General features: G+C 44.6%; 2 protein-coding genes across 2 annotated transcripts in view; one reads left to right on the forward strand and one right to left on the reverse strand.

The window, feature by feature from the left end:
- Positions 1 to 220: 220 nt before the first annotated feature.
- On the reverse strand, positions 221 to 22,131 carry DTL (denticleless E3 ubiquitin protein ligase homolog). The gene is made up of 15 exons (XM_069768533.1): positions 21,968 to 22,131; positions 19,566 to 19,688; positions 18,846 to 18,944; positions 18,450 to 18,511; positions 18,129 to 18,249; positions 16,619 to 16,684; positions 15,679 to 15,794; positions 14,860 to 14,933; positions 14,658 to 14,761; positions 13,560 to 13,664; positions 10,450 to 10,562; positions 6,401 to 6,490; positions 5,163 to 5,295; positions 3,548 to 4,329; positions 221 to 2,073 (listed from the first exon to the last, which is right to left on the reverse strand). The coding sequence occupies exons 1-15, from the start codon at positions 22,014 to 22,016 to the stop codon at positions 2,011 to 2,013; spliced, it is 2,100 nt and encodes a 699-aa protein (XP_069624634.1). The 5' UTR covers positions 22,017 to 22,131; the 3' UTR covers positions 221 to 2,010.
- A 122-nt stretch (positions 22,132 to 22,253) lies between these two features.
- The window catches only part of INTS7 (integrator complex subunit 7), a 56,071-nt gene continuing 54,531 nt past the window's right edge, over positions 22,254 to 23,793 (forward strand). Inside the window, exon 1 of the mRNA XM_069768534.1 lies at positions 22,254 to 22,457. Coding sequence (XP_069624635.1) covers positions 22,358 to 22,457 — 100 coding nt within the window. The 5' untranslated portion in view covers positions 22,254 to 22,357. The remainder of the gene's footprint in view (positions 22,458 to 23,793) is intronic.

Genomic DNA, 23,793 nt, shown 5'->3' on the forward strand with positions numbered 1-23,793 from the left:
TACTTTTTTTGGCTATATGCTGGTAGTAAATGTATTCCTTTGACCTCCATTTGCTATTTTTGCAGTAAGTTCTGTCTTGCTTCCTAGGTATAGATACAGTAGGGAAAATAAGTATTTGATACACTGCAGATTTTGCAAGTTTTCCCACCTACAAAGAACAGAGGTCTAGTTTTTATCATAGGTATAATTCAACTGAGAAGCAGAATATAAAAGTCCAGGAGATCAAGTTTAATTATTTAAAAATCATACAACTGTGGCTCCTTGCCTTGTGGGGTAAGGATTATTCCGAGAAAGGTCAGGATTCAGCCCAGAACTACACAGGAGGACCTGGTGAATGACTTGAAGAGAACTGGGAACAGTCTCAAATATTACCATTAGTAACACACTACACTGTCATGGATTAAAATCCTGCAAGGCACAGAAGGTTCCCTTACTCAAGCCAGCACATGTCCAGGCCCGTTTGGATCATGCAGATGGTCATTGGCGAACTTCAGAAGGGGCATAGAAGTTCACGTGGTCAGATGTTCCAAAATAGAACTTTTGGGTATCTTTTGGTGAAAGAAGGAGGAGGAGTCCAACTAAAGAACACCATCCCAACCGTGAAGCATGGTAGGGAAACCGCATACTTTGAGGGGGTGCATTTGTTGCAAATGGGACATGACTACTGCACCATATTGAAGGTAGGATAAATGGGTTCCTGTATAGTGAGATTTTGGCCAATACCCTATTTCCCTCAGTAAGAGCATTGAAGATGGATCGTGGCTGGGTCTTCCAGGATGACAACGACCAAAAACACAGCGAAGGCTACTAAGGAGTGGCTCCGTAAGAAGCATTGCAAGGTCCTGGAGTGGCCCAGCCAGTCTTCATATCTGAACCCAAAAGAAAGTCTTTGTAGAGAGCTGAAACTCAATGTTGCCCAGTGAGTCCCGAAACCTGAAAGATCTGGAGACGATCTGTATGGAGGAGGGGGCCAAAATCCCTTCTGCAGTGTGTGCAAACTTGGTCAAGAGCTGCAGGAAACGCCCGACTTCTGTAATTGCAAACAAAGGTTTCTGTATCAAACCTTAAGTTCTGTTTTTCTACTGTATCAAATACTTAAAGTAATAAAATGCTAATTATGTAAAAATCATACAATGTGATTTTCTGGTTTTATTTAGATTCTGTCTCACAGATGATGTTTACCTACAATAAAAATTACAGACCTCTCCATTCTTTGTAGGGGGAAAATGTGCAAAATCTACAGTGTATCAAAAACTTATTTTCACCACTAAGTATTTGCTTCTGACCGCTGAATTACTTTATTCCTAATTTAGTGTCAGATCGTGGTTTACGATTTCTGAACGGTTATTTTGCTTTTCTGTCTCCATATAAACAAAAATACTATAAAAAAAAAAAAACAACAAAACACTGTTTTCTTGAAAAGAAATTCACCAACGTCATACTTTTACTTTTAAAATGCCTTTGTATTTACAACAGTGAAATTTAACAGGAATAAATTTTATAAAAGTATGTGATGAACAAGAAATAAATAACAAATTCTACTGCAGAAAATGACTAAAACCCAGAAAGAATTAAAACCGGAGTAAAACTTACTCAACTTTAGAAAACAAATTAAATAAAAACCTTAAACATTTTAAACAAAGAAAGTGAACATAGATATACAGCTATCACATCTTGCTGATCATAGGTAAAAGCCTTGTAGCAGAAAGGTAACAGTAAATTCTAAGATTTCCTTTGTGTACAACAACCTATGTGAGGGGGAACTACAACTCCCAGTATGCCCCATCGGTGGGCGACAATTATAGAAACTCCTCATCAACCCCCACATGATAACTGGATGATAATGAGTAGATATATAATATCTATTATAATAGTGATCGATTTTCCCATCAGCTTACACACATTATTTCCAATTCACAAGTGACACCATGTGCTGCCAAACACAAGTGTGAACTGGAAAAATGGAGCCACATTCATGCTGCTGGAAAGATCTTCTTAGAGGCCGTAAGGTTACTCTGTGGGCTTCTTATGAAAGTACATGGAAATCTTCCTAGCGGAACTAGATGCTGGAGCCTGAGGAAACCAAAGAAAAAAAAACAACCATTATATACAAGAAGAGAAACGAACGATAAACTGTTCTGATCAGAAAATGATTCAGTATAGAGAACGCTGGGAGTTCTAATTTTGCAACATATAGAAAGCCACAGGTTTGATATCGCTGCATTATATGTGATCATGATTTACAGGATCATTAATAGCTGCTGGTGTCTCCACCCTGATGGGAGTTGTAGTTTTGCAGCACCTGAAAAGCCGCAGATTAGAAGCCACTAATATAGCAGATAACAGGGGACGTTGGCAGTAACGCCGGCCTTTAAAGGGACTGTCATAGTGCCGGGGTTTTCGGGTGTTTGATTCACCCTTTCCAATCTTGCCTTGCGCAGGCGTGTACTATGGAGGACAGAGAATGAACTTCAATCCAATATTGCAGCCAGCGGGTAAGGAAAGGGTGAATCAAACACCCGAAAACCTTCTCTATGGCTGAAAATTGTTACCTCCAAATTCAGGTGACAGAGTCCCTTTAATAACTAATGGCAGCATTTAAGAAAAATCAAAAAGTGATTCGCAATGAAGTCCTGAGTGGACATCTGAAAAACGTTTTAACAGCAAGCTCCTTATATCCAGTGTGACTTCATATACAATCACCCACATCAGCATGCTGTGGTAAGAGGAGGGTTGGGGTCATTTTTGCCAGTACGCAGCAGGCTATGATATTTTAGAAGATATCAGAAAGTGGACAACCTTTAATTGAAACATAAGGATGAATGACCTCGGGGAGATCAAAACATCCAACACCGCGGAGACACCATCACGTGTTTCTCAACGCAGTGATTCCAGAACACTGCCCCCATCCCTTATGGGAAATATGCAAATGCATGTAGATAAGCCGCGGAGGTCTTTCACCGAGAAGGAACAACCAGGGGAAGGGCAGCATCCAAAAAGGAAAATGTGGTTGTTCCTTCCCGGTGAAAGACCTGGCTATTTATTGACTGCGTTGAGAAACACGTGATGGTGTCTCCGCAGTGTTGGATGTTTTGATCTCCCCGAGGTCATTCATCCTTATGTCTATAGTCCTTGTACCAGGCACTGCTCCTAATAGCCAGTTTCCTACTCCACACTGATGAGGGGCAAATACCCCGAAATAGCTGTCTGTGGATGGATACCATGTTTTGGCATAGGTCGTTTTCCTTTTTGGATGCGGCCCTTCCCGTGGTTGTTCTTTCCTGGTGAAAGACCTGGCTATTTATTGCTTACATTGAGAAACACGTGATGGTGTCTCCGCGGCTTTTTCTACAAACCTTTAATTGTAAGACATTGTAAATAGAAAAAACAAAAAAAATGGAGCTATGACTGTGATACAGAAGTTGTTTTTTCTCCTGCATCACAGATTTCTCCAAGCAGATACACTTGTTAGAATTTTCCAGTTGCAGAAATGCCCAACAATCTTCCTCCTGCGAAGAGACAGGATATAACATGGAGACATACTTACAGATTTGGGAGAGTTCGCTGTACTTCTTGTCGGGGTCTTTTTCGCACTTCCGCTACTTGATGATGGGCTGTGTGTTACTTTACATTGTGATGTGGACTTATCAGATTTTTTCTTGCTCCCCATTGCGGACAGCCAGTTCTTCTCAGGGGTGCGGTTTTCTTTGTCTTGCAGACCAGAGTGTACAAGACCAGATGATTTATTGGGACCGTCTGGCACATCTATGGAAGTTGATCTATCTGCAGTGTCCGTGCGCAGATCGGCAAGGTTTAGACACCTTGCATCAGTAGCGTCGTCTTTTTCTGCAGAGCACAGCTCCATATTCACCTTGGTCTTCTTCATGCCCGGTTCCAGCTCCATCACACAGTTACAACAAGTAATGCATTCATGCTCTGCATCCTCGCTGCTCGTCGCCAGACGTCTCTTCGCCCTCTTCTCCAGGGTTGACGGCGCTCTGGAATCAGACCCTACGGAGCGCTGCTCAATGGGAGTAAATGCCTTCCGTGGTGATGGTGTTTTGGGGATTGGGGTGAGTGATTTAGGTGTACGGGTGACCCACTTTGTAATGGTTAGCTTAGACATAGACTGCTGCTGGGGAGATGGCTGCTCTTTCTGCTTTGGTGGGGTGTGCAACCTCGGTAATGGCAAGAAAGGGGATGTTGGTGTGCTGGAAGAAATAGGGAGGTCCCCAGCATAACTTGAGGCACAGGTGGCTGGTGTTGGTGAAGTCATAACTAGAGGGTTTTGTATTTTATGGGATTTTGCAGGGGTGCGGTGAACAGGACCTGAGGGCAAAAAAAAAATTAAAAATTGAAAGTTAGATTTTTAACAATTTTAGCAGTCGTGAGTTTGCATTACCTTATAGACTACTATACCAACTTGACTAAAATCTAAAATTCCACACACCCTTCAAGTGGTGCAAATCCATTACAAAGAGGCCACTAGATATGTGCACTTTCCCCCCACTGAGTCCACAGCTCCATACGTCTCCATTAGTGATGAGCGAGTATACTCGTTGCTCAGGTTTTCCCGAGCACGCTCGGGTGGTCTCCGAGTATTTATATGACTGCTCGGAGATTAAGTTTTCATCGCAGCAGCTGAATGATTTACAGCTATTAGCCAGCTTGATTACATGTGGGGATTCCCTAGCAACCAGGCAACCCCCACATGTACTCAGCCTGGCTAATAGCTGTAAATCAATCAGCTGCCGTGATGAAAACTAAATCTCCGAACACTAAAATACGTGGACGTCACCCGAGCATGCTCAGGAAAACTCGAGCAATATATTCGCTCATCACTAGTCTCTATAAATGTAGACTATGAAAGACATATGGTCAATGCAGAATTACTCTCTATCGATTCCCTTCTTCCTGGTAACGTACTATATGTAGGACAGCAAGATTCAGTTGCCTTTACACTTGATAACTTCACTATACTCACAATTCTGCATGTGCTGGTGGATGGGAAAAAAAGTTATAACACTACGTAACCCAGTACATAGTGGGTAGCAGGCTCTTGCCAAGTCATGTGCAACTACAACCATAAGCAAGTATGCAGAGCTATATGCTGGAGACAAACTTCTCATTTTCTACATGAAAGACAGATTTTTTTTGCTCACCTGTACATGGAAATTCAACCTTTTTTGGACAAGTCCATCCCACCCTGTTCATGGTCTCCTCCTCAGTACCACTGCTACCTCCCCTCTTCAGTCTCCAGATTCTTATAGTATTATCATCAGAGCAAGTAACGATCTACAGGCAGAAAAACAAATAATGCAAATTAGAAGAACAAGTCCAGTTACACAGTGCTTGAAAAAGGATTGTTGTATCCGAAACGTTGCCACGCCGTTCAGGCAATAAAGTCCACCTTTTCTTTATTTTTTTTGTGCTGCTTTTCTTTAAAAAAAAAAAAAATTTATATATATTCCCTACCAGAGGTTTCCAATCTAGTCCCTGAGGAAGTGTTACTACAGCTGGATCTCTGCATGGAGACTGCCTTCACCTTCTAAACATGGGTAAAATTGCAAAGTGTTTGGAAAACAAGCAACATTGCAACTTACCGCTTAATAAAAACCCCCTCTATTCAAGAACCCAAGAAATTTTTATTTTTATTGTTCACTGCTTGGTGCCTAGTTTCCAGGCCACCTCTGCAGTCTATCAGAGGTGGCCGGTTTCATCAACAAGAAGCTCAGAACTTACAAGTGCTTTGTTTTAGAGCATGCAAGTGCTGCTGTGATGCTGGCCTGAATCAGTAGACCTATCTTAGGGCGCAGTCAGATGACCGTATAAACTGGATCAAGGATGAACCGCAATACACGGACTGGTTGTTGGCTCTTGACCCGAGCATTACAGCTTCATGTATTTCTATGCAGTTGTCACGCTCGGGTCGGGAGAGTTGCTGCCAGTCCGAGCATTGTGGTCTGATTTATACGGCCATGTGACTACCCCTTAGTCCAATGCTGTCCCCACTTGTAGCTTGTAGTTCAGACCTGCAGCACAGCCTTGCCAGTCTGCAGGTGTGCACCTCTCCAGCAAGCAGGAAGACAGGGGAGCGGTGCCGTCCTGAATACACGAGATAACCCATCAATCTGGCATGCCATAAATATCTAATCCGAGTACCTAATGTGTCAAAGGGCTTGTCAAGAGAACAACCTGTTTGGGCAATTGTAGGTTCTCCAGTTAAAAGTACTCACTCCCAAAAAGCAGAGCAAAAAAGAAGAAAAAAAAAAAAAAACAAAACTTTTGCCCATGCCAAATGTGTTAAACATATCTTTTCCGAGCGCTTCCAGGAGTCCGGCCTGCCGCCATTACCAGACTGTGGTGGTCTTAAAATTGAAAAACATTCTAGACAACAAACCTTAGTGAAGTCAGTGGGAGACCAAGTGACCGAGGTGACATCTTGACTGTGTCCCTGAAGCATTATTGGAGGAGCACGAGGACTGGACACCTAAAATATTAAGCATTTGTTAATTTAAAGCATTGAATCAATGGGTTAAAGCTTTTTTTTTTGCATAAAGTAGAGAATACATGACACTTTGTAAGAGTTATAATACAGGGCAAATAGGAACTTCAACTTTCAGCAGCTTCCCATCCAAGCAGTCCAGTAAGTGAGGGAGGAGGGGTATGATGCTGCAGTAGTCATGTAGTAACAATGCCAACAGGAAGCCTCAACGCTGCACCTAAACCCAAAATATGCAAATCACCAATCCTCTACATAACATGTATAGACTCACTAGTGCAAGCCATTGACATGTGACAATATACCGTGCAGAGTGGCCGGACATTGTAGTCTCCATTACTAAGTGCTACTGAATTTATCTATCGGTTCCAAAAATAAACACACACCGACTTAAAAAAAAAAAAAAAAAAAAAAGTTATTTTCTATAGCATTTTGGAAAAGTTTTTTTCTGAAGTTTTTTTTGGCCGCCTTTTTGTTCTACAATGCCCATTTTGGATTGTTTTGACTAGCTTTAAAAAAAAAAAAAAAAAAAAGTGGCTTGCAAGGTTTTATCCCACCAAGCTTTTTTTTTTGCCCCCCAATTTTATTTTATTTTTTTGCAACTGTGCATAATTGCATTGTCAACATGGCAGACTATGGGCCAATGAGCCATGCAAATTCCTCTGCTGTATGAAAAAAAACAAACAAAAGTAAACAGACCCATATGAACAACATCTAAAGAGTCGTTCAGTTAGGAGGTGGTAATTCCTAGATTAAAACATTTTTACACAGCTGAAATTCAATAAATCTGTATCATATTCCTGTAAATCACTTTTACTACATTCAAGACGCAGAAAATGTTCCGGTGTAACCGACACGTGACGGCGGAAGCAGCATCTGCTTCTCAGCTGACAGCCACGCTCACTTTCACTCTGAGCTGTCAGAGGCAGATTAAGAGGCTGTGATCTCGGCCCGCACAGCTGCTCCGAGCTCATACAATACAACAGACGGCCATTCATACGCAACATGTGTCACCCCCCGGGAGGGGAGGCATGAGGACCATCTTGTGACTTCTTGTAAGTGATGATACTTTCCAGTAAACCCCATCATGAATAGCCCGCTAATTATGCGGTGACTATCACATTTCTACATGGGGTTTTCATTAAGGGGCAAAACGTAAAGTTACCACCTAGCCCATATTATAGGGACCCCCACGAATCCAGAGAATGGGACTCAGGTCGCTCTTTGGATTGGGGGGGGAGGGGAAGAGGGGGTCCCAGCAGTTGATTAGGGAATTAGGATTAGGGAATTACAACGGTAAGACTCACATTCATCTCAAGAAAGGGACAGTGTTGTGAATCATTAGAAATGCAGAGGTGCATACAGTGTGCGCAGCAATGTGTCGAGCAGTGATATAAGGGAATGGAGAGAGATCGGCAAGCAACTGCATCTCCTTTTGCGCCACCATGCATTGGGGCTAGTTAGAGACATCACTACAACTTGCAAGTATTGAACGTTTATGGTGTATCCTTAAGATCAGCAATAGCAAACGTGCTCAGGTAAGGTGTTACTTCGGCGTTAATCAAAAAATATGTTCGAGTACCCAAGAGCCTGCATGTCTCGCAGCTGTTTGACACCTGCAACATATGCAGGGACTGCCTGTTAGTAAACCCCTGTATGTGTTGCGGCTCTTGGAACAGCCACGAGACATTCAGGCTCGGGGACTCGAACAGTTTTCAAGCACGCCGAAGTAGCTCTGTTAGCACCCGAGCATGCTCAGATAACACCTTATCCCAGCACATTTGCTCATCAACAATCTGCAATAAATGTCAACATAGGAATAACCCTTTAAAGTCGGTCATACACAGATTGTGGACGGTTAGTGCTTCAGCCGATCGCCATCTCAGCCGACTTTCACATAAACAGGAGTGCGTGCTAGTACGGAAATGCCTGAATGACATCACTCGTGACCATCAGTCATCTGGGCAGCCCCATACACGAGGCCCTCGGCCAAACCAGTTGATATTAGCAGGTTCCACCAACATAAATCCAATGTGTATCGGTCCTTAAAGGGACACTGTCACCTGAATTTGGAGGGAACAATCTTCAGCCATGGAGGCGGGGTTTTTGGGTGTTTGATTCACCCTTTCCTTACCCGCTGGCTGCAATATTGGATTGAAGTTCATTCTCTGTCCTCCGTAGTAGATGCCTGCACAAAGCAATCTTGCCTTGCGCCGGCGTGTACTATGGAGGACATAGAATGAACTTCAATCCAATATTGCAGCCAGCGGGTAAGGAAAGGGTGAATCAAACACCCAAAAACCCCGCCTCCAAGGCTGAAGATTGTTCCCTCCAAATTCAGGTGACAGTGTCCCTTTAAGATAATGTGCTGCAACCAGGCATTGACAGTCACTAGACAAATAAGAAACAGACTGCAAACATTTTGCGTGACTTCACACCTGGGTACAAAAATGCTTCAAAAATGGTTAATATCACTGCAAAACTGTGTAAAGGATGGCCTAAAGGGGTTGTCCAAACGAAAAAGGCTGCTTTGTTTGAAGGGTCCAGAGACTAGATCTGGGGATTTATTATGATGGAATATAGGCTGAACTGGATGGACAAATGTCTTTTTTCGGCCTTACTATGTTACTATGACTATAAAAGGTGTTACATATATCCGTCCAATGTCTATCCAGTCACCCCAAAAATTGGTAGTAAATGACTATTTGATCCGATTAAAGTGTCATCTTCCAGAATATTGATCAGACAAGCTTAAAAAAAATAAAAATCTGATGAACACAATTGTAGCGCATTAGCAGATATCTGAATTACAACTCCATAATAAGGAGTCAGTTTTTGTTTTTCAGGAAAACAAGAATATCTGATGGTGTAAATGGCCAACTCACACCAATGTCATCCTCCAAGTTTAATCTAATTGGTGAGAAAACTATGTAAAAGTGGCTTAAGTGTCGATCACACAAGGTCCCATTTCAGGGACCACCGTCTGCAATCAGATGTTTACTATTGGGAAACTTTATAGCAAATTTTTAATCTTTCTAAAGCACCACCAGGGGAGGAAAAATAATTAATTAGTGCCTGGGAAAATAAATGCGCTGTGTGTGAAGCATGGACATATCTGGTCATGCTGTGCGAGAAACTAACCACTCTGCTTTGATTAACAGGAGTATTCTGACCAGTAAAATTACTCCCCTTTTAAAGGGTTGTTCCTATCATCATAGATGAATATTTTTGGATAGGCCCGTTGACTAGGAGACTAACCATCGGTGCTTGTAAGCACATTTTTCTAAAGGGGAGAAAAATTGGGGGAGAGATATTCATATAATACAAAAAGGGAAGAACCCCATATTGGCTCCCTCTGTACCAAGTAATAACACTTGTTTAATTGATTAAAATACATACGAGGTATACTTCTATTAGAATGTCCCTAATCTGCCTTTTGGGTAGTTTGAGCTCCCGTTATATACTTTCAATAGATGGCACCCCAGGTGTCCCCATTATATGGCAGAACAAGACAAATTAGTGCAGAACATGGTCACATGTGCGACGAAAACAGGGGATGGGAACTATGGCATGAACCTTGTGAGCATTTACCTTTTACTCCCTGCCCACCTCAGCTAACAGCAAGAGCCAGTGATCCTGGCCGGTTTTAAACCAGCGCTCACAAATTTAAGAGAAAAAACAAAAAGGCTTGTAAGCACGGTGTGTGTTCTGTTGTCTAGCAGTGGTCGGTCGCCTAGGCAACCAGATGTAAATAAAGAAAAACTTAATATCTCAAGAACGGCTGAACGTTTAAGTTGAAAATTGCTCATCTTTACAGCCACCATTTAACGATACCCATTTATGAAGTTGAGAATAATTACTTTAAACTCAGATAAATTTCTATTGAAATAAATGTAGCCTCTCATGAAAACCTACACAAGTATTAACCCACATCCCAGGACACTTACCTGCCAGATATAAGCGCTGTGGTCACTTGAGCCGCTAAGGAGAAACTGGCCATCAGGACTGAGGCTGGACTTTGTATAGAAGGTGGAATTGTGATGACCGCTGAACACAGAAACTGATGGGAGAGAGAAAATTGGGAGAAGAGGATCAGTCAGAAGGAACTACAGCACAACATGCAGGGATTGCAGGCAGACAACCATTACGCCAAATATTATATCAGGAACAGACTTAAAATTACCGAATATAGATCATTAAAGTGACTTTTGCTGATTACACCTCATATGTTTACATCTAACTTTAAAAGCACTGAAGGGTCACTGGAAAATGAGTTGTGAAGAGCAGACAAAAGCTAAAAATAAGCCGGTAACCAGGGCACACCGCAGCGTCTCCCATGAGAAGGAATTCCTGCAATGTAATAAATCTTCCAGTCTGTTTTCTTCCACATAAGAACCAGAGCTGCAAATTCCTCTCAAACCTCTTACCAGCTTGACCTCAAATTAAGAAACAAGACAACACTTCTAGTATACCCATCGCAGGACCCAATGGAGATTTTACGGAGACTATACTGCCCCCTACTGTTAAATAAAACTAATTCAAGAAAATGCACAAAAAAAAAAAAAAAAAAAAAAAAAAAACGACACCCAAGAGCTGAACAGATTGCCTGGAGCTTGTTCAATGTTAAGAAAAAGCCAAAACTTTTCCTATGCTACTTCACTTATACCCGTTAATTTGGATATTAGTTGTACAAGCTATTTAAAAGGGGTGTTCCAACGGTCCCAGTTGCAAAAGAAAGTGAACCAGTGTAGCAATGTCTGTGCAATCAATTGGACAGCGGTGTCAGAGCGGCTGCTGTAATGTGATCGTCAGACTTAAAAAGATCGTACTCTTCTGACTGCTGGAGCTGCTGACAATCTATAAGGATTAAGCAGTAAGAGGACTGAGTGCTGGAGAAACTTAAGCGACAACTGAATGCCGAGGAATGGTCAAAAGAAAAAAAAAAAAAAATCCCACACCACACACCTTTTTGCAATCGTCCAGAACTAACAATAAAACTGTCTTACAGAGTGTCATTTTAATTTCATAATCAATAGTTCACATCAAAATAATTAACACCTTCTAGAAATCGACTTTTCCTGGAAAAAATACGTATTCAGAGAAGGCAGATTCTCCCATTAGTGAGATGGATGGCAGTTGGTGCTTTTAAAGTTCTATACAGAGGGGAGGAGCCAGGAGACGGCATTCTACTGCAAGCTCCATAGAACTTTGAGAACCATCTGTCATCTCCTATCTCAGTGATGGGAGAATCTGTATTCACGCGAGAGATTTTACCAGTAAATGGAGAATTTTGAGAATGAAAGATCAGTCCAGGAGGAGAAAGAAGCAGATTTCTTATTGACTTCTAAATAAAATATTTCTAAACATTTCTGTACTTTAAGTTATCATTAAAGTTCCTTTGAAGGATGGGGTGTCAGTAATGTGCAGTCATCCAAGTTACTATAACCCATATCTCTCGCAATCACATTGTAAGCAGGACTTTGGCTAAATTCCCACAGGGTGTAAGCGCTGCAGGTTATCTGCTGCCAATTCATTTTCTGAAGATTTGCTGTAGTACTAGCATTGTGAATTCAATTAAAAATGAGAAGCCCACAGTATTGTCAGTTTGCTCCTTTGATATCTTTGTGCATCTTTATAATGCAAATAGTCTAAAGAGTAACATTTCTCCTTGTGGAGATTGACGAGCCTGACATGTCAAGAGTGAGGAGACTTATTAGCCATGCATGCTCCTCAGCAATATCCCAGAGGAACGTGCATGGCATACAAGTGTCATCACTGACATGCCAGGCTTGTTAAGAGGAGAAACATTACCTTAACCTTTTAGACCTCACCTAGCCAGATAAGGCCACATACTTTGCACTGATGAGGGGCAACAGCCCAAAACAGTGACAGCAATTTGAGATTATGCTTTGGCTTTCATCCCAAGTCATGTGGCAACACTCTTTAAAGAGTCAATATTGACTTTTAAAATTGCTACTTCCTATACGTGGCACTAGAGTTCTAGTCCTCTTCCTCTCTTACAATTTGCATATTTAATGCAAAGGGTAAAACTTGTGAAATAGCCAAAACTTTTCACAATTCTTTATGATGTGGAAAATTTTCTGCAAATTTATTCCCAAAAGGGAACCAGTCATAAGGCCTTTTGACCTTAAAGTATCATCAGCACAGATTAGTACTTGCAATGAGGATTAATCTAAACATTTATATTACAAATCTGTTTCTTTATCTCTTAATTCATTGGGAAGTGATTGACAGGTCACTCATCTCTAACCTGCTTCCCTGGCTGCCATCTCACGTAGGCACTCATACCGGGGATGACGCAAGAGCAGTAACATCCTGATGACGTTGCAGGAACCAGAATATTCATCGGAGCATACGCTGCAGGAATGACCGTGGCAGCGTGAGATCTCAGGCAGGGGAGCAGGTAACAGACTGCACCCTGCAGAGGTGTCGTTCTCTGCAGGGCGCCACATGTGCAGATGGCAAAAGGGTACAATGGCGCCTGCGTGAGATGTCAGCCGAGGAAGGTCACAGACGGCTACCTGTCCATTACTGGCATTAGGAGAAAAGCTGGAAATGTAACTGGTGACAAAGCCCCTGCAAGTTCATTTGCAGGTTGATTAGGAGTTGGAGACAGATCTGTAATATAAAAAGGTATGAAAGTAATCAATAGAGGTGCTTCACTGTGACAATGTTACTTTGGGGGTCTAAGAACCCTTGCTGAGCGGTTCCTTTAACGGAGTTGGAGGGTTAACATGTTAAATTCCTTACGGAGATCCAGAGCAATTACACAGCATCACTGCTACCATCATGAGGGCTTCAGCTTGCGAGCAGGGCCCTCATTCCTCCTGGTATCTGTTTTGAACTGTATTTCTGTTATGCTGTAATGTCTATTGTCTGTACAAGTCCCCTCTATAATTTGTAAAGCGCTGCGGAATATGTTGGCGCTATATAAATAAAAATTATTATTATTATTCAGCTGGAGAACAGTCCGTGGTCAGCTGCCTTCAGAAGGGGTTCACTAGCTCACAAGCAGATTACATACGATCTCACGTACCAGGATCACTCTTTAATCCGGCTACATTAAACATATAGATATTATCATCAGTACAACTAGCAAACAAGTTGGTGCCAGTGGAATCCAAAATCAGGCTAGAATAACCTAAAAAAGAAAAAAAACAAAAACATTACAGGAATGTTAACTCAAAAGCCATATACATTATCACAGAGATTTATCATATTGTTCATTTTCTTCAAAACTGCAAAGTTAAAAAGAAACTACCACAAATCCTTCATTATAAGCTTTTCATCATTTTGCTGCTGCAGAGTGACAGTCATTTATGTGGCCAAGTGATCTGGAAAAATGTTTCAGATTCATCAGAGCTTTGGCTCCTAGTTCCCGCTCCCTTTTCTCAGTGTTAGAGACTGCAGCTGGGAAGGAGCTGTACACAGATTCCCGCATTGTGGCAATGGAGGAGAGCTTTTACAGTCTCAGGGAGGGTAGAGAAAAAAAAAACAAAAAAAAACACAGCATGTGTTTGCTTTCCCCAGGTTTAGTGACTGCTCCCAATATTGCATTGGTCTCCGCTTTGGCTACTGCAGTGACAGTGCACCACTGAGCTTAATGTTCCGTGCCATCAACCTCGACACAACCGATAAGCTTAGTAATTGACTACAGCAGTGATGCGCACTGTCGACAGGACGTCACCGCTGGACCTGGGGACGGTAAAACCCCCTTTATTTCAATTTTATTAACTAAAAGGTAATCACTGACATGTAGGAGTTATTCATCCCCAGTTCCTTCGGCCACACAATCAGCAGAGCGCATACTCTCCTCACCATTACCGTGCTCACACGATCAGCAGAGCGCATACACTCGTCACCATTACCATGCTCACACGATCAGCAGAGCGCATACTCTCCTCACCATTACCGTGCTCACACGATCAGCAGAGCGCATACATCACAATTACCGTGCTCACACGATCAGCAGAGAGCATACACTCCCCACCATTACTGTACTCACACAAGAGGAAAGGGCATGCAGGAATTCTTGTCATGCGTTCAGTACGTTTTAAGGATTCACATCACTTCAGCAATTACACGTAGTTCTTCCAACCATGCACAGTTTATAAAATTTAAAGGATTGACATACCAAGCTTCCGAGAGCTGCTCCCGGGATAAGGAAGCGATTTTGCAGGGATGGGATCCTGCCGGTAAGTAGTGTAATTCTTCCTCAAGTCCCACAATTTGATAATGCTGTCAAGACAGGAAACAAAGAACAGCCGAAACATGAAGCAAGGTGCAAGAGATTTTAGTATTGAATACTCTGAATTAGAATTATGGATGAGGTTTACCCATCAACTGCTCCGGCTGATATGATCGTGTGTTCATCCTGAAAGATCACCACAGTCACGCTCTGTTGGGAGTCCTGTAGGTGAAAAAGGAAAACATTTAAATGGACTGTTCGCACAGAATAACTGTTCAAACCAAGTACAGGCGCTCAATGCATCTTGGAGGGGCCAACAAGTACACTTTCCTACCTGCTTGTTTTCCATCCATCTCTGGCTCTATGAAGCCAGAGCCATCAAGAGGGAGGAGGTGGAAATTGAGAGCTTAAATGTTTTACAATTGACAGACCAGGAATTAGCACTCCAAGTCTTGTGAAATTACAACTCCCAGCATAACTCTGAAGTGGCAAGTTTCACTCCTGCTGTTTAACAGGTCATTGATTTTTTTTTGTTGTGATAGGTGAGCTTTATTAGGTTACACCAAAATAGTCTAGATCCCTTACAAAGGACTCCTGACCACATGAACATAGAGGGGCAGTTGAGCGATTTAATCAGACTATTTGGCTGTTATTCAACACTTTTTGGTCCTCAGTTTGATGCACCTATTGAATGTAGTGCAAAAACACAATGGCCACCTAATGTAACACTGCAAAGAGTATGTCTACAGCCATCTCCCCCAGGGTATCATGGCCACTATTCCCATCAAGGACAGCAGCTGCCAATTACCTTCATGCACTTCCCCTCTCCATCATTGCAATCAAGCACTTTTCTTTTCGCACTTTCCATTTTTGCCATTTGGAAAGGAAGTGACAATATTTCAGTTTACTACACTTGCTTCATTTATATAGTTCTTCATCTCCTGACAATCTGTAATGAGGTTCTTACCACAGATGGGGCGAGTCCCCTGATCATCGGCTTTCGCTTCTTTATTTTCAGCGGCGTTTGTTTATCAGGTGCATTGTGAGCCCCGCTAATCTGTTTCACTTGTCTATAGAAGCCATCTGGATAAAAAACAAAACGACATTGTGTAGATATTTCACATTGGGATGAAATACAACAACTTTGACCAAGGAGCACTGAAGAATGTATCCAAACTAGAGATCACTCACATTTGGGACGGTGCGGTTGGGTCCACCTTTACGTGTCCGTCCCTTTGGTACTATAAACAGCAATGCTCACTATGGAGGCATGACTATGTATTATACAATCAATGATTTCAGTAGGTACCATTCAATATAAAACTCCCTCTGCAGTGAAATTTAAGTGCACAGAAAAACGTGGATAGCAATAATTAACTGTGGGACTCTTGGTCGATCACATCATAGAATTGTAAGGCTAGTATGCCTATAAAGTTATTAAAAGGGAGAATCTACAACCATTTTCTAGAGTAGAGCAAAATGGTCCAGCAGCCACATCCATGGCTGCCGGATTAGCGCCCGGTGAACCTCTACCTACCTGTTGGCATCTCAGATTCCTATAGTGATTAGCCAGCCTGACTGAATAGATGCCGATAAGGAGGAGGAGTAGGCCATCAGATGTGTGAGCCAGCGGCCACGGCCTGCCGATGTGACAGCTGGACAAGAATCTCGCAAATCATTTTGAGCAACTAATATTTCCAAAGTGATTAATAGCAAGTAGGATTGGTTGGAGAGGGATGGGGTACAAATCAGAAAGCCAAGTCCTACATATCTCCATTTGAAGGGGAGCACCATTATATTTCATGCAAGTGTAGAAAAATTTCACAAAATTAGAGCGCAATAATTTTTTTTCACTGGCAATCAAACCACATACAGTTTTCAGGTATTGTCATGAAGCATGAATTTACCTTTCTTATTGCATCGAATATCCCAGACCATAATGTTGCCATCTCGTCCTCCAGTGCTGAATACGGCTGAAAAATAAAAAAGTTTGCACAAAGCAATGTCATTTGGACTGTGGTAAGTACATGACTTGCCCATCGGACAGCACTATCACACACGTCACGGTGCAGCTGTGCATATGCAGCACCCCAGAATCCTGGTCGTTGCAGTAATGTCGCTCTTCCACCAGGGGGAGTGATGTTACGTCTGATGGCACCAAAGGAGCTCACCCTGCCAGGTATCACAGCCACACACACACACTTCACACGCCGGCTACCAGGGGGAGCTAAGGGTTCTATCCACTAGGCCACTCCTCACATAGGGTAAAACTGGTGGGTTGGTTAGGAAGTTAGTCAGACGGAGGAGAGGAGAGTTCCTGGCTGGGGACCGATGAGGAAAGGTCTCCAGGTCGAGCTGGCTGGGGTGATCCCTGGTCAGATCCAGACTGAAGTCTGTGGAAAAAGGAAAGAGGGATACGGAGCTGCGCCTGCAACCCATGCGGCAGCATCCTAAGAAAGGAATTGTGCTGTAGTGAGTGAGCAACAAAGAAGTCGTAGCAACAGGAGTGAAACATCGGTGGGAGACCAGCTAGAAGCAGGCTGCCTCCTTCTGAAGCGCAGACCCAGTGGCCGGAACACAGAGGGAGTAATAGACTATGCTTTACGTCAGAGACCGACAGGGCAGTGAATTCCAAGTTGGCTGTCCGACCTAAACACCTAAGCAGACATGATGGCAATTGCGGAGGAGGGGCATCACTAGGGTCCCTATAAAATAGCCTCAAGCCATCACCGTCATACGGGTTTGTCCTATCCATCTGGGGGACAGAGAGAGAGAGAAGTAACAACAGTGAGCACCTTATGGATAGCTAATGCAAGTAGGGACCAACTACGTTACTGTGCGCAAGGGGAAGGCTACTGATTTCCACCTGGATAAGGGGACTCTGGAGATGCCATCGGGTCGGCCGAACTCTGCCTACCCTGTCATCCGGCACTCTGGACTGTGGATGCTGAAGCCTTCAGTAAAGGTAAAGAGACTGCACCCCTTGTGTCCTCGTTATTTGCCGCGCCTCGCACCATCCACCATCAACATCTACACTTCTGGGAAGCCCTGGGGACATACTTCACCTGTGGGAAGGTATTCCATCTAGCTGCCATAACATCACCCCAGTGGACCCCTAAGCAGCGTCGGTCACCCTGACCGAATACCACAGGTGGCGTCACGAACACTACCGTTATCTACGGACTCTGCCTTTTATTGGGCGCCCTTCTTGGGGCCACGGTCTGGGTCGGGCCACCGTGACATCCCCGTCGAGGGAACTGAAGGACCCGGTATCGAGTACCCCATTGCCCTTATGTGGGGGCGATCCACAAACACATTTACCATTCTAAAACTGAATTTGCTAGAAATTTCACTTAATTGCAGTTAAGCAGATTGATGATGGCTGCAGATTTTTTAGATATTTCCTGATAATTCTACCTTTTTCAAACTTGGAAAAAGTAACAGACTTCAGACTGCACTGGTGTCCTTTACATTCACCGAGAAGCTCCCCGGCCTTCACATCAAACAGCTTAGCAGTCTGGTCCCCGGAGGCTGTAACCTGTGAGAAAACCAAACATCACAGATGGAAAAATTCTGACCCTTCGCTCCCTAACACCATCATGACTATGTACTGCCACTATAAGAATCTGGATTATTCTCATAGGTGCCGAATAATTTGATGTAAAGTGTTACCGACCCAGAGAAAAAGAAAAAAAAAAAAAAAAAAAAAAAAGGCTTATAAACTTTGAATTTACTTACTAGCTTGTGCTCCCCTGGAACCCAGGCAAGGTCAAAGACCGCATTAGTGTGCGCCTGCCAGTCTAAAGAGAGGGAGAGGAAACTATGCAGTATCCAAAAGCGAGAAATATGGAATAAACCCTCTGTATTTAAAGAGGCTGGCTTCACATGTCAGCGTTTCACGGATGTGTATGGACTGCAATTTCTGGTCCAGCCGAAGGTCTCCTGACCCGAACTTAACATCCTCATTGGCACATATGAAAAAGTTTAATTTGGCTCAGGAGACCTGAAACTGACGTGTGAAGCCAGGCTTAGTCTTTTAATCAGGTAAAACCACTTTAAACGACTTGCTTCATTCATAGCAATAGAGATGCACATGCATTTACCTTTGTGTGTAAATAAACAATATGATCTCACCTTTCACTATCTTTTGCTGCAAGTCCCGGCACTCAGTATCATACAGTCTTACAAAGCCTTCCTCATTGGTCACAGCGAGAAGGTGAGGCATATCTGGAACTAAAAATGAAGACCAGGTACAGTTTGTACTCCATCAATAGCTTGTCAGGTGCGAATATCTCAGGCTTTTAGTGATAGTACATCAGTGTCATGTGCATTTGTCATGAAAGTGTTTGCCCCAACCATTTACTAAAAGCTTCATACTTCACCCCAGCTGCACATCTATGAGCTACATGTATTGTTTAGGGCAACAGTCAAGGAAGATGGAATCAGTCACACGATTTACCCACGTGGCTGCACCTGTCTTGGATGCATCCTCTTCTGCAGAGGTGATCAAGAGTAGTGCGCATAGTCAGTGCAAGCGCAGATACAGACAGCATTCACCTGCATTGGCTAAATATATCAAGTGTCTGTATCAGAGGGTGCACTCAGGGATGGCAGAGTAAAATACTTGACAGCCAACATTTTGTTTCCCATGGACAGTGTGACCATGGCCTATACACTTTATATAGCCCATAGAGGAGCAGTCCGCTCTTTAATAGGCAGCTGGGATAAAAGTAGAGATTAAAAGTTCAGAAACCTTCAGATAATATTTTTACTTAAGTGGTCCTGAAAAAGGCAAATTATATTTAAAAAAATAAATGAATTTGCAAATTGAATGAAAACCTAAAATAGTCTCACCTGAACTGAATGAGCAGCCGAAAGGTGGTACTGGCATACCGACATCACCATATGACACGTGCTCGTCTTCTCTGACACACTGAAAGCTCGGCAGTAGACTCTGGAGAGGAAATCCATACAGCCCTGCAACCAGGAAACACATTTCTACTAATTAATAAATACAATTCCAAATATCACCCCTAGGGAGCACTGCACCATTCAGAACATCCTGGGAGAACCTGCTGAGCAACGTAAGTTACAGACAAATCACACAAGTGTTTTTGATCCATGATAAAAGTTGGCACGAGACCCTAGTCTTAAAGGGTCACAAGGTATTGATGACCTAATCTAGGGGGATGTGTCATCGATATTAGATTGATGGTGTAGTAGACAACCTCTGTAAACTCTTAATGAGTAGGACATACATTTTGTCACAGGTCAAATGCGGGATGTATGCAAACTTGGGAGAACAGTCTACACCAAGCAGAAGTCAGCTTAGTGATTATAGAAGTATCAGAGGTCAGAACAAGTTTCATTCTTAGTTTTAAAGCACTGAAAAGGCAGTTGTCAATCCCCGACAGTGACATGTAAATGGCTTGCTTGTTGGTGCGCTCGTACAGATGCTTCCATCATTTACGCACACTCAGGCCCCGCCACCGCCCTCGTGCCCCGCACACTCAGGCCCCGCCACCGCCCTCGTGCCCCGCACACTCAGGCCCCGCCACCGCCCTCGTGCCCCGCACACTCAGGCCCCGCCACCGCCCTCGTGCCCCGCACACTCAGGCCCCGCCACCGCCCTCGTGCCCCGCACACTCAGGCCCCGCCACCGCCCTCGTGCCCCGCACACTCAGGCCCCGCCACCGCCCTCGTGCCCCGCACACTCAGGCCCCGCCACCGCCCTCGTGCCCCGCACACTCAGGCCCCGCCACCGCCCTCGTGCCCCGCACACTCAGGCCCCGCCACCGCCCTCGTGCCCCGCACACTCAGGCCCCGCCACCGCCCTCGTGCCCCGCACACTCAGGCCCGCTGGGCCGACATGGCCATCATCTCCTGCACACTCAGACCCGTCGGGTCACTCAATTGTTGGCAGGGAGGACTGGAAATCACTTCTCAATGCAAGTCTATGACAGTCAGAATGAGGCTCTCAAACGTACATTGAGACCTTGTTACAGTTACCTCAGAGTTTTTTTTTTTCTTTTAAACACACACATCAGTCAGGGAACGGATAGTGGTGCCACTCCAGGTAGAGAAATAAAAAAAATAAAAAAAATGCCGGAGTGCTGCTTTAAACAGTCAGTTAATTTTTTTTTTTTTTTTAAAAACACTAACATTTAGGGTATGTGCCCACGCTGTGGATTTTGCTGCGGATTTTTCCGCAGCGGATTTGGAAAATCCGCAGTGCAAAACCACTGCGGTTTTCACTGCGGATTTTATTGCGGTTTCTTCTGCGGATTTTCAACTGCAGTTTCCTATTTGTGCAGTTGTAAAACCGTTGCGGAATCCGCACAAAGAATGGACATGCTGTGGAAAATAATCCGCAGTGTTTTCTGCGCTAATTTTTCCGCAGCATGTGCACAGCGTTTTTTTCCCCCATAGGTTTACATGGTACTGTAAACTAAGGGAAAACTGCTGCGGATCCGCAGCGTCAAATCCGCTGCAGATCCGCAGCAAAATCTGCAGCGTGTGCACAAGCCCTAAAGAAACCTGCTAAGTTTGTCATCACCAGAATTACACTGATACAGAAAACCATGTTCTCGGGTTATTGTTACTAAAACAACACAAGAAAAGAAACCCAAAAACCAGGGACGACGTATCATTGGTTCAATCTGTGGGGCCACACAGGGGCCCAAGATCATCTCCAAGCAGGGAGATGGTGCACTGATGGTCTATAGGGGCCCCCCTATACCGCTCTCGCACGGGGGGCCCCCCCCCCCTATACCGCTCTCGCACGGGGGGCCCCCCCCCTATACCGCTCTCGCACAGGGGGGGGGCCCTATACCGCTCTCGCACGGGGGGGGGGGGGCCTATACCGCTCTCGCACGGGGGGGGGGGCCCTATACCGCTCTCGCACGGGGGGGGGGGGGGAGGCCCTATACCGCTATCGCACGGGGGGGGGCCCTATACCGCTATCGCACGGGGGGGGGGCCCTATACCGCTATCGCACGGGGGGGGGGGGCCCTATACCGCTCTCGCACGGGGGCCCCCCAACACGTCATGTTTCGTTCCATTTACAGCTGTTTTCTCCAGTACAGTAATTAGTTAATGGAACCCTTCACACTACACCTCCTCCGGCAACATTAACACCACAATCCCCCTCATGGCTATGGGAAAGGAAGGTACAAATAAAAGATGGCGGCAGCGCAGCCTTCCCCGGGTAATGGCCGGTACACGCCGCAGGCCTTCCCCTCACGTTGCTCACTCACCCTTGTGACTCCAGCGCGGCCTGTACACCACACTCTTGAATAACGACATAGCTGGAAAGCGAGAAGGACCCGAGTACACCGAGAGCGGTAAGCACAGCGCCGGTGTCCTGCCTCCTCCAACAGCTGAGCGCAAATGCTGAACTCCCGCGAAATCCCAAAATGCAATCTCCCGCGAAATCCAGTCTCTGCGCCTCATTGGTCGGGGCAACATCCAATCCCTAAACAACGCTACGCATGCCGGGAAAAAAAAATCGGCCAATCACAGCGTACTTTGTTACATTGAGATGTTTTGCGCAAGCGCACGAGAAAGTGTCATGGCTGCCTGCTAGTGGCTCCGTACAGTTGTATTGGTTTATGATTTTCTTAGTGGGGGAAGAGGACTGAATCAACATGGCGGCCGGAGGGAGCGCTGCTCGGTCGTTTCTAGCCGATGCCGGTTACGGAGAGCAGGAATTGGATGCCAACTCGGCACTCATGGAGTTAGATAAAGGTAGGGAGGAGGGAGTAAGGGAGCAGGCTCTGCTATTGGCTGGTGGCATACTGAAGCCAATCAGATCAGTGCTTTCACTTTCTGACATGCTGTTAAATTAAAGCTGCAGTGTGATTGGTTGCTATGGGAAGTTGCCATGACTGTAAACCTGTCCTGACAGCCAGTAAGGTTACTGAATCTTACCAAGGAGAAATTGAAGCTGTATTCTGATTGGCTGCTCAAGCAAGGCTGTCACTGTGGGTCAACAACCTTCTGACAGCAAAACGTAACAGTGACCACTCTCTGCTCATTCTCCTCGACCTTTCTGCAGCTTTCGACACTGTTGACCACTCTCTCCTGCTCTCTAGGCTCCAGTCACTTGGCATTAAGGACACTGCTCTCTCCTGGTTCTCCTCCTTTCTGACCACTTCAGTGTTCTGTTCTCTGGCTCCACTTCATCTCCTCTTCCTCTCACTGTTGGGGTACCTCAGGGCTCAGTCCTTGGCCCCCTTCTGTTCTCTCTCTACACGGCCCCAATTGGACAGACCATCAGCAGATTTGGCTTTCAGTACCATCTTTATGCCGACGACACAACTATACACGTCATCCCCTGACCTTACCCCCGCTGTACTACAGAACACCACTGACTGTCCGCACTCTGTGACATCATGTCCGCTCTCTATCTGAAACTCAACCTCTCCAAAACTGAACTTCTTCTGCTCCCACCATCTACTAACCTCCCTAAACCTGACATTTCCCTCTCCGCGGGTGGCACTATAATAACACCCCGGCAGCAGGCGCGCTGTCTGGGTGTTATGTTTGACTCCGATCTCTCCTTCACCTCCCACATACAATCTCTTGCCCGCTCGTGCCGCTTACACCTAAAGAACATCTCTAGAATCCGCCCTTTTCTCACTATAGAAACAACAAAAAACCCTCACTGTCGCCCTGATCCACTCCCGCCTGGATTACTGTAACGCTCTATTAATTGGCCTCCCCCTCACTCGACTTTCCCATCTCCAGTCCATCCTTAATGCGGCAGCCAGGGTCGTCCATCTGGCTAATTATTACTCAGATGCATCCGCTCTTCGCCAGTCATTACACTGGCTGCCCATTCATTACAGGATACAATTCAAAGTACTTGTTCTCACCCACAAAGCTCTCCACAGTGCGGCACCCCCTTACATCTCCTCCCTCATTTCTGTCTATCGGCCTAACCGACCGCTGCGCTCTGCAAATGACTTTCGCCTAACCTCTGCACTAATCCGTACCTCCCACTCCCGACTCCAATACTTCTCCCGTGCTGCGCCAATCCTCTAGAATGCTCTACCCCAAGATATTAGGACCATCCACAACT

Source organism: Ranitomeya imitator, chromosome 5 (genome assembly GCF_032444005.1).
Source record: "Ranitomeya imitator isolate aRanImi1 chromosome 5, aRanImi1.pri, whole genome shotgun sequence".
NCBI lineage: Eukaryota > Metazoa > Chordata > Amphibia > Anura > Dendrobatidae > Ranitomeya > Ranitomeya imitator.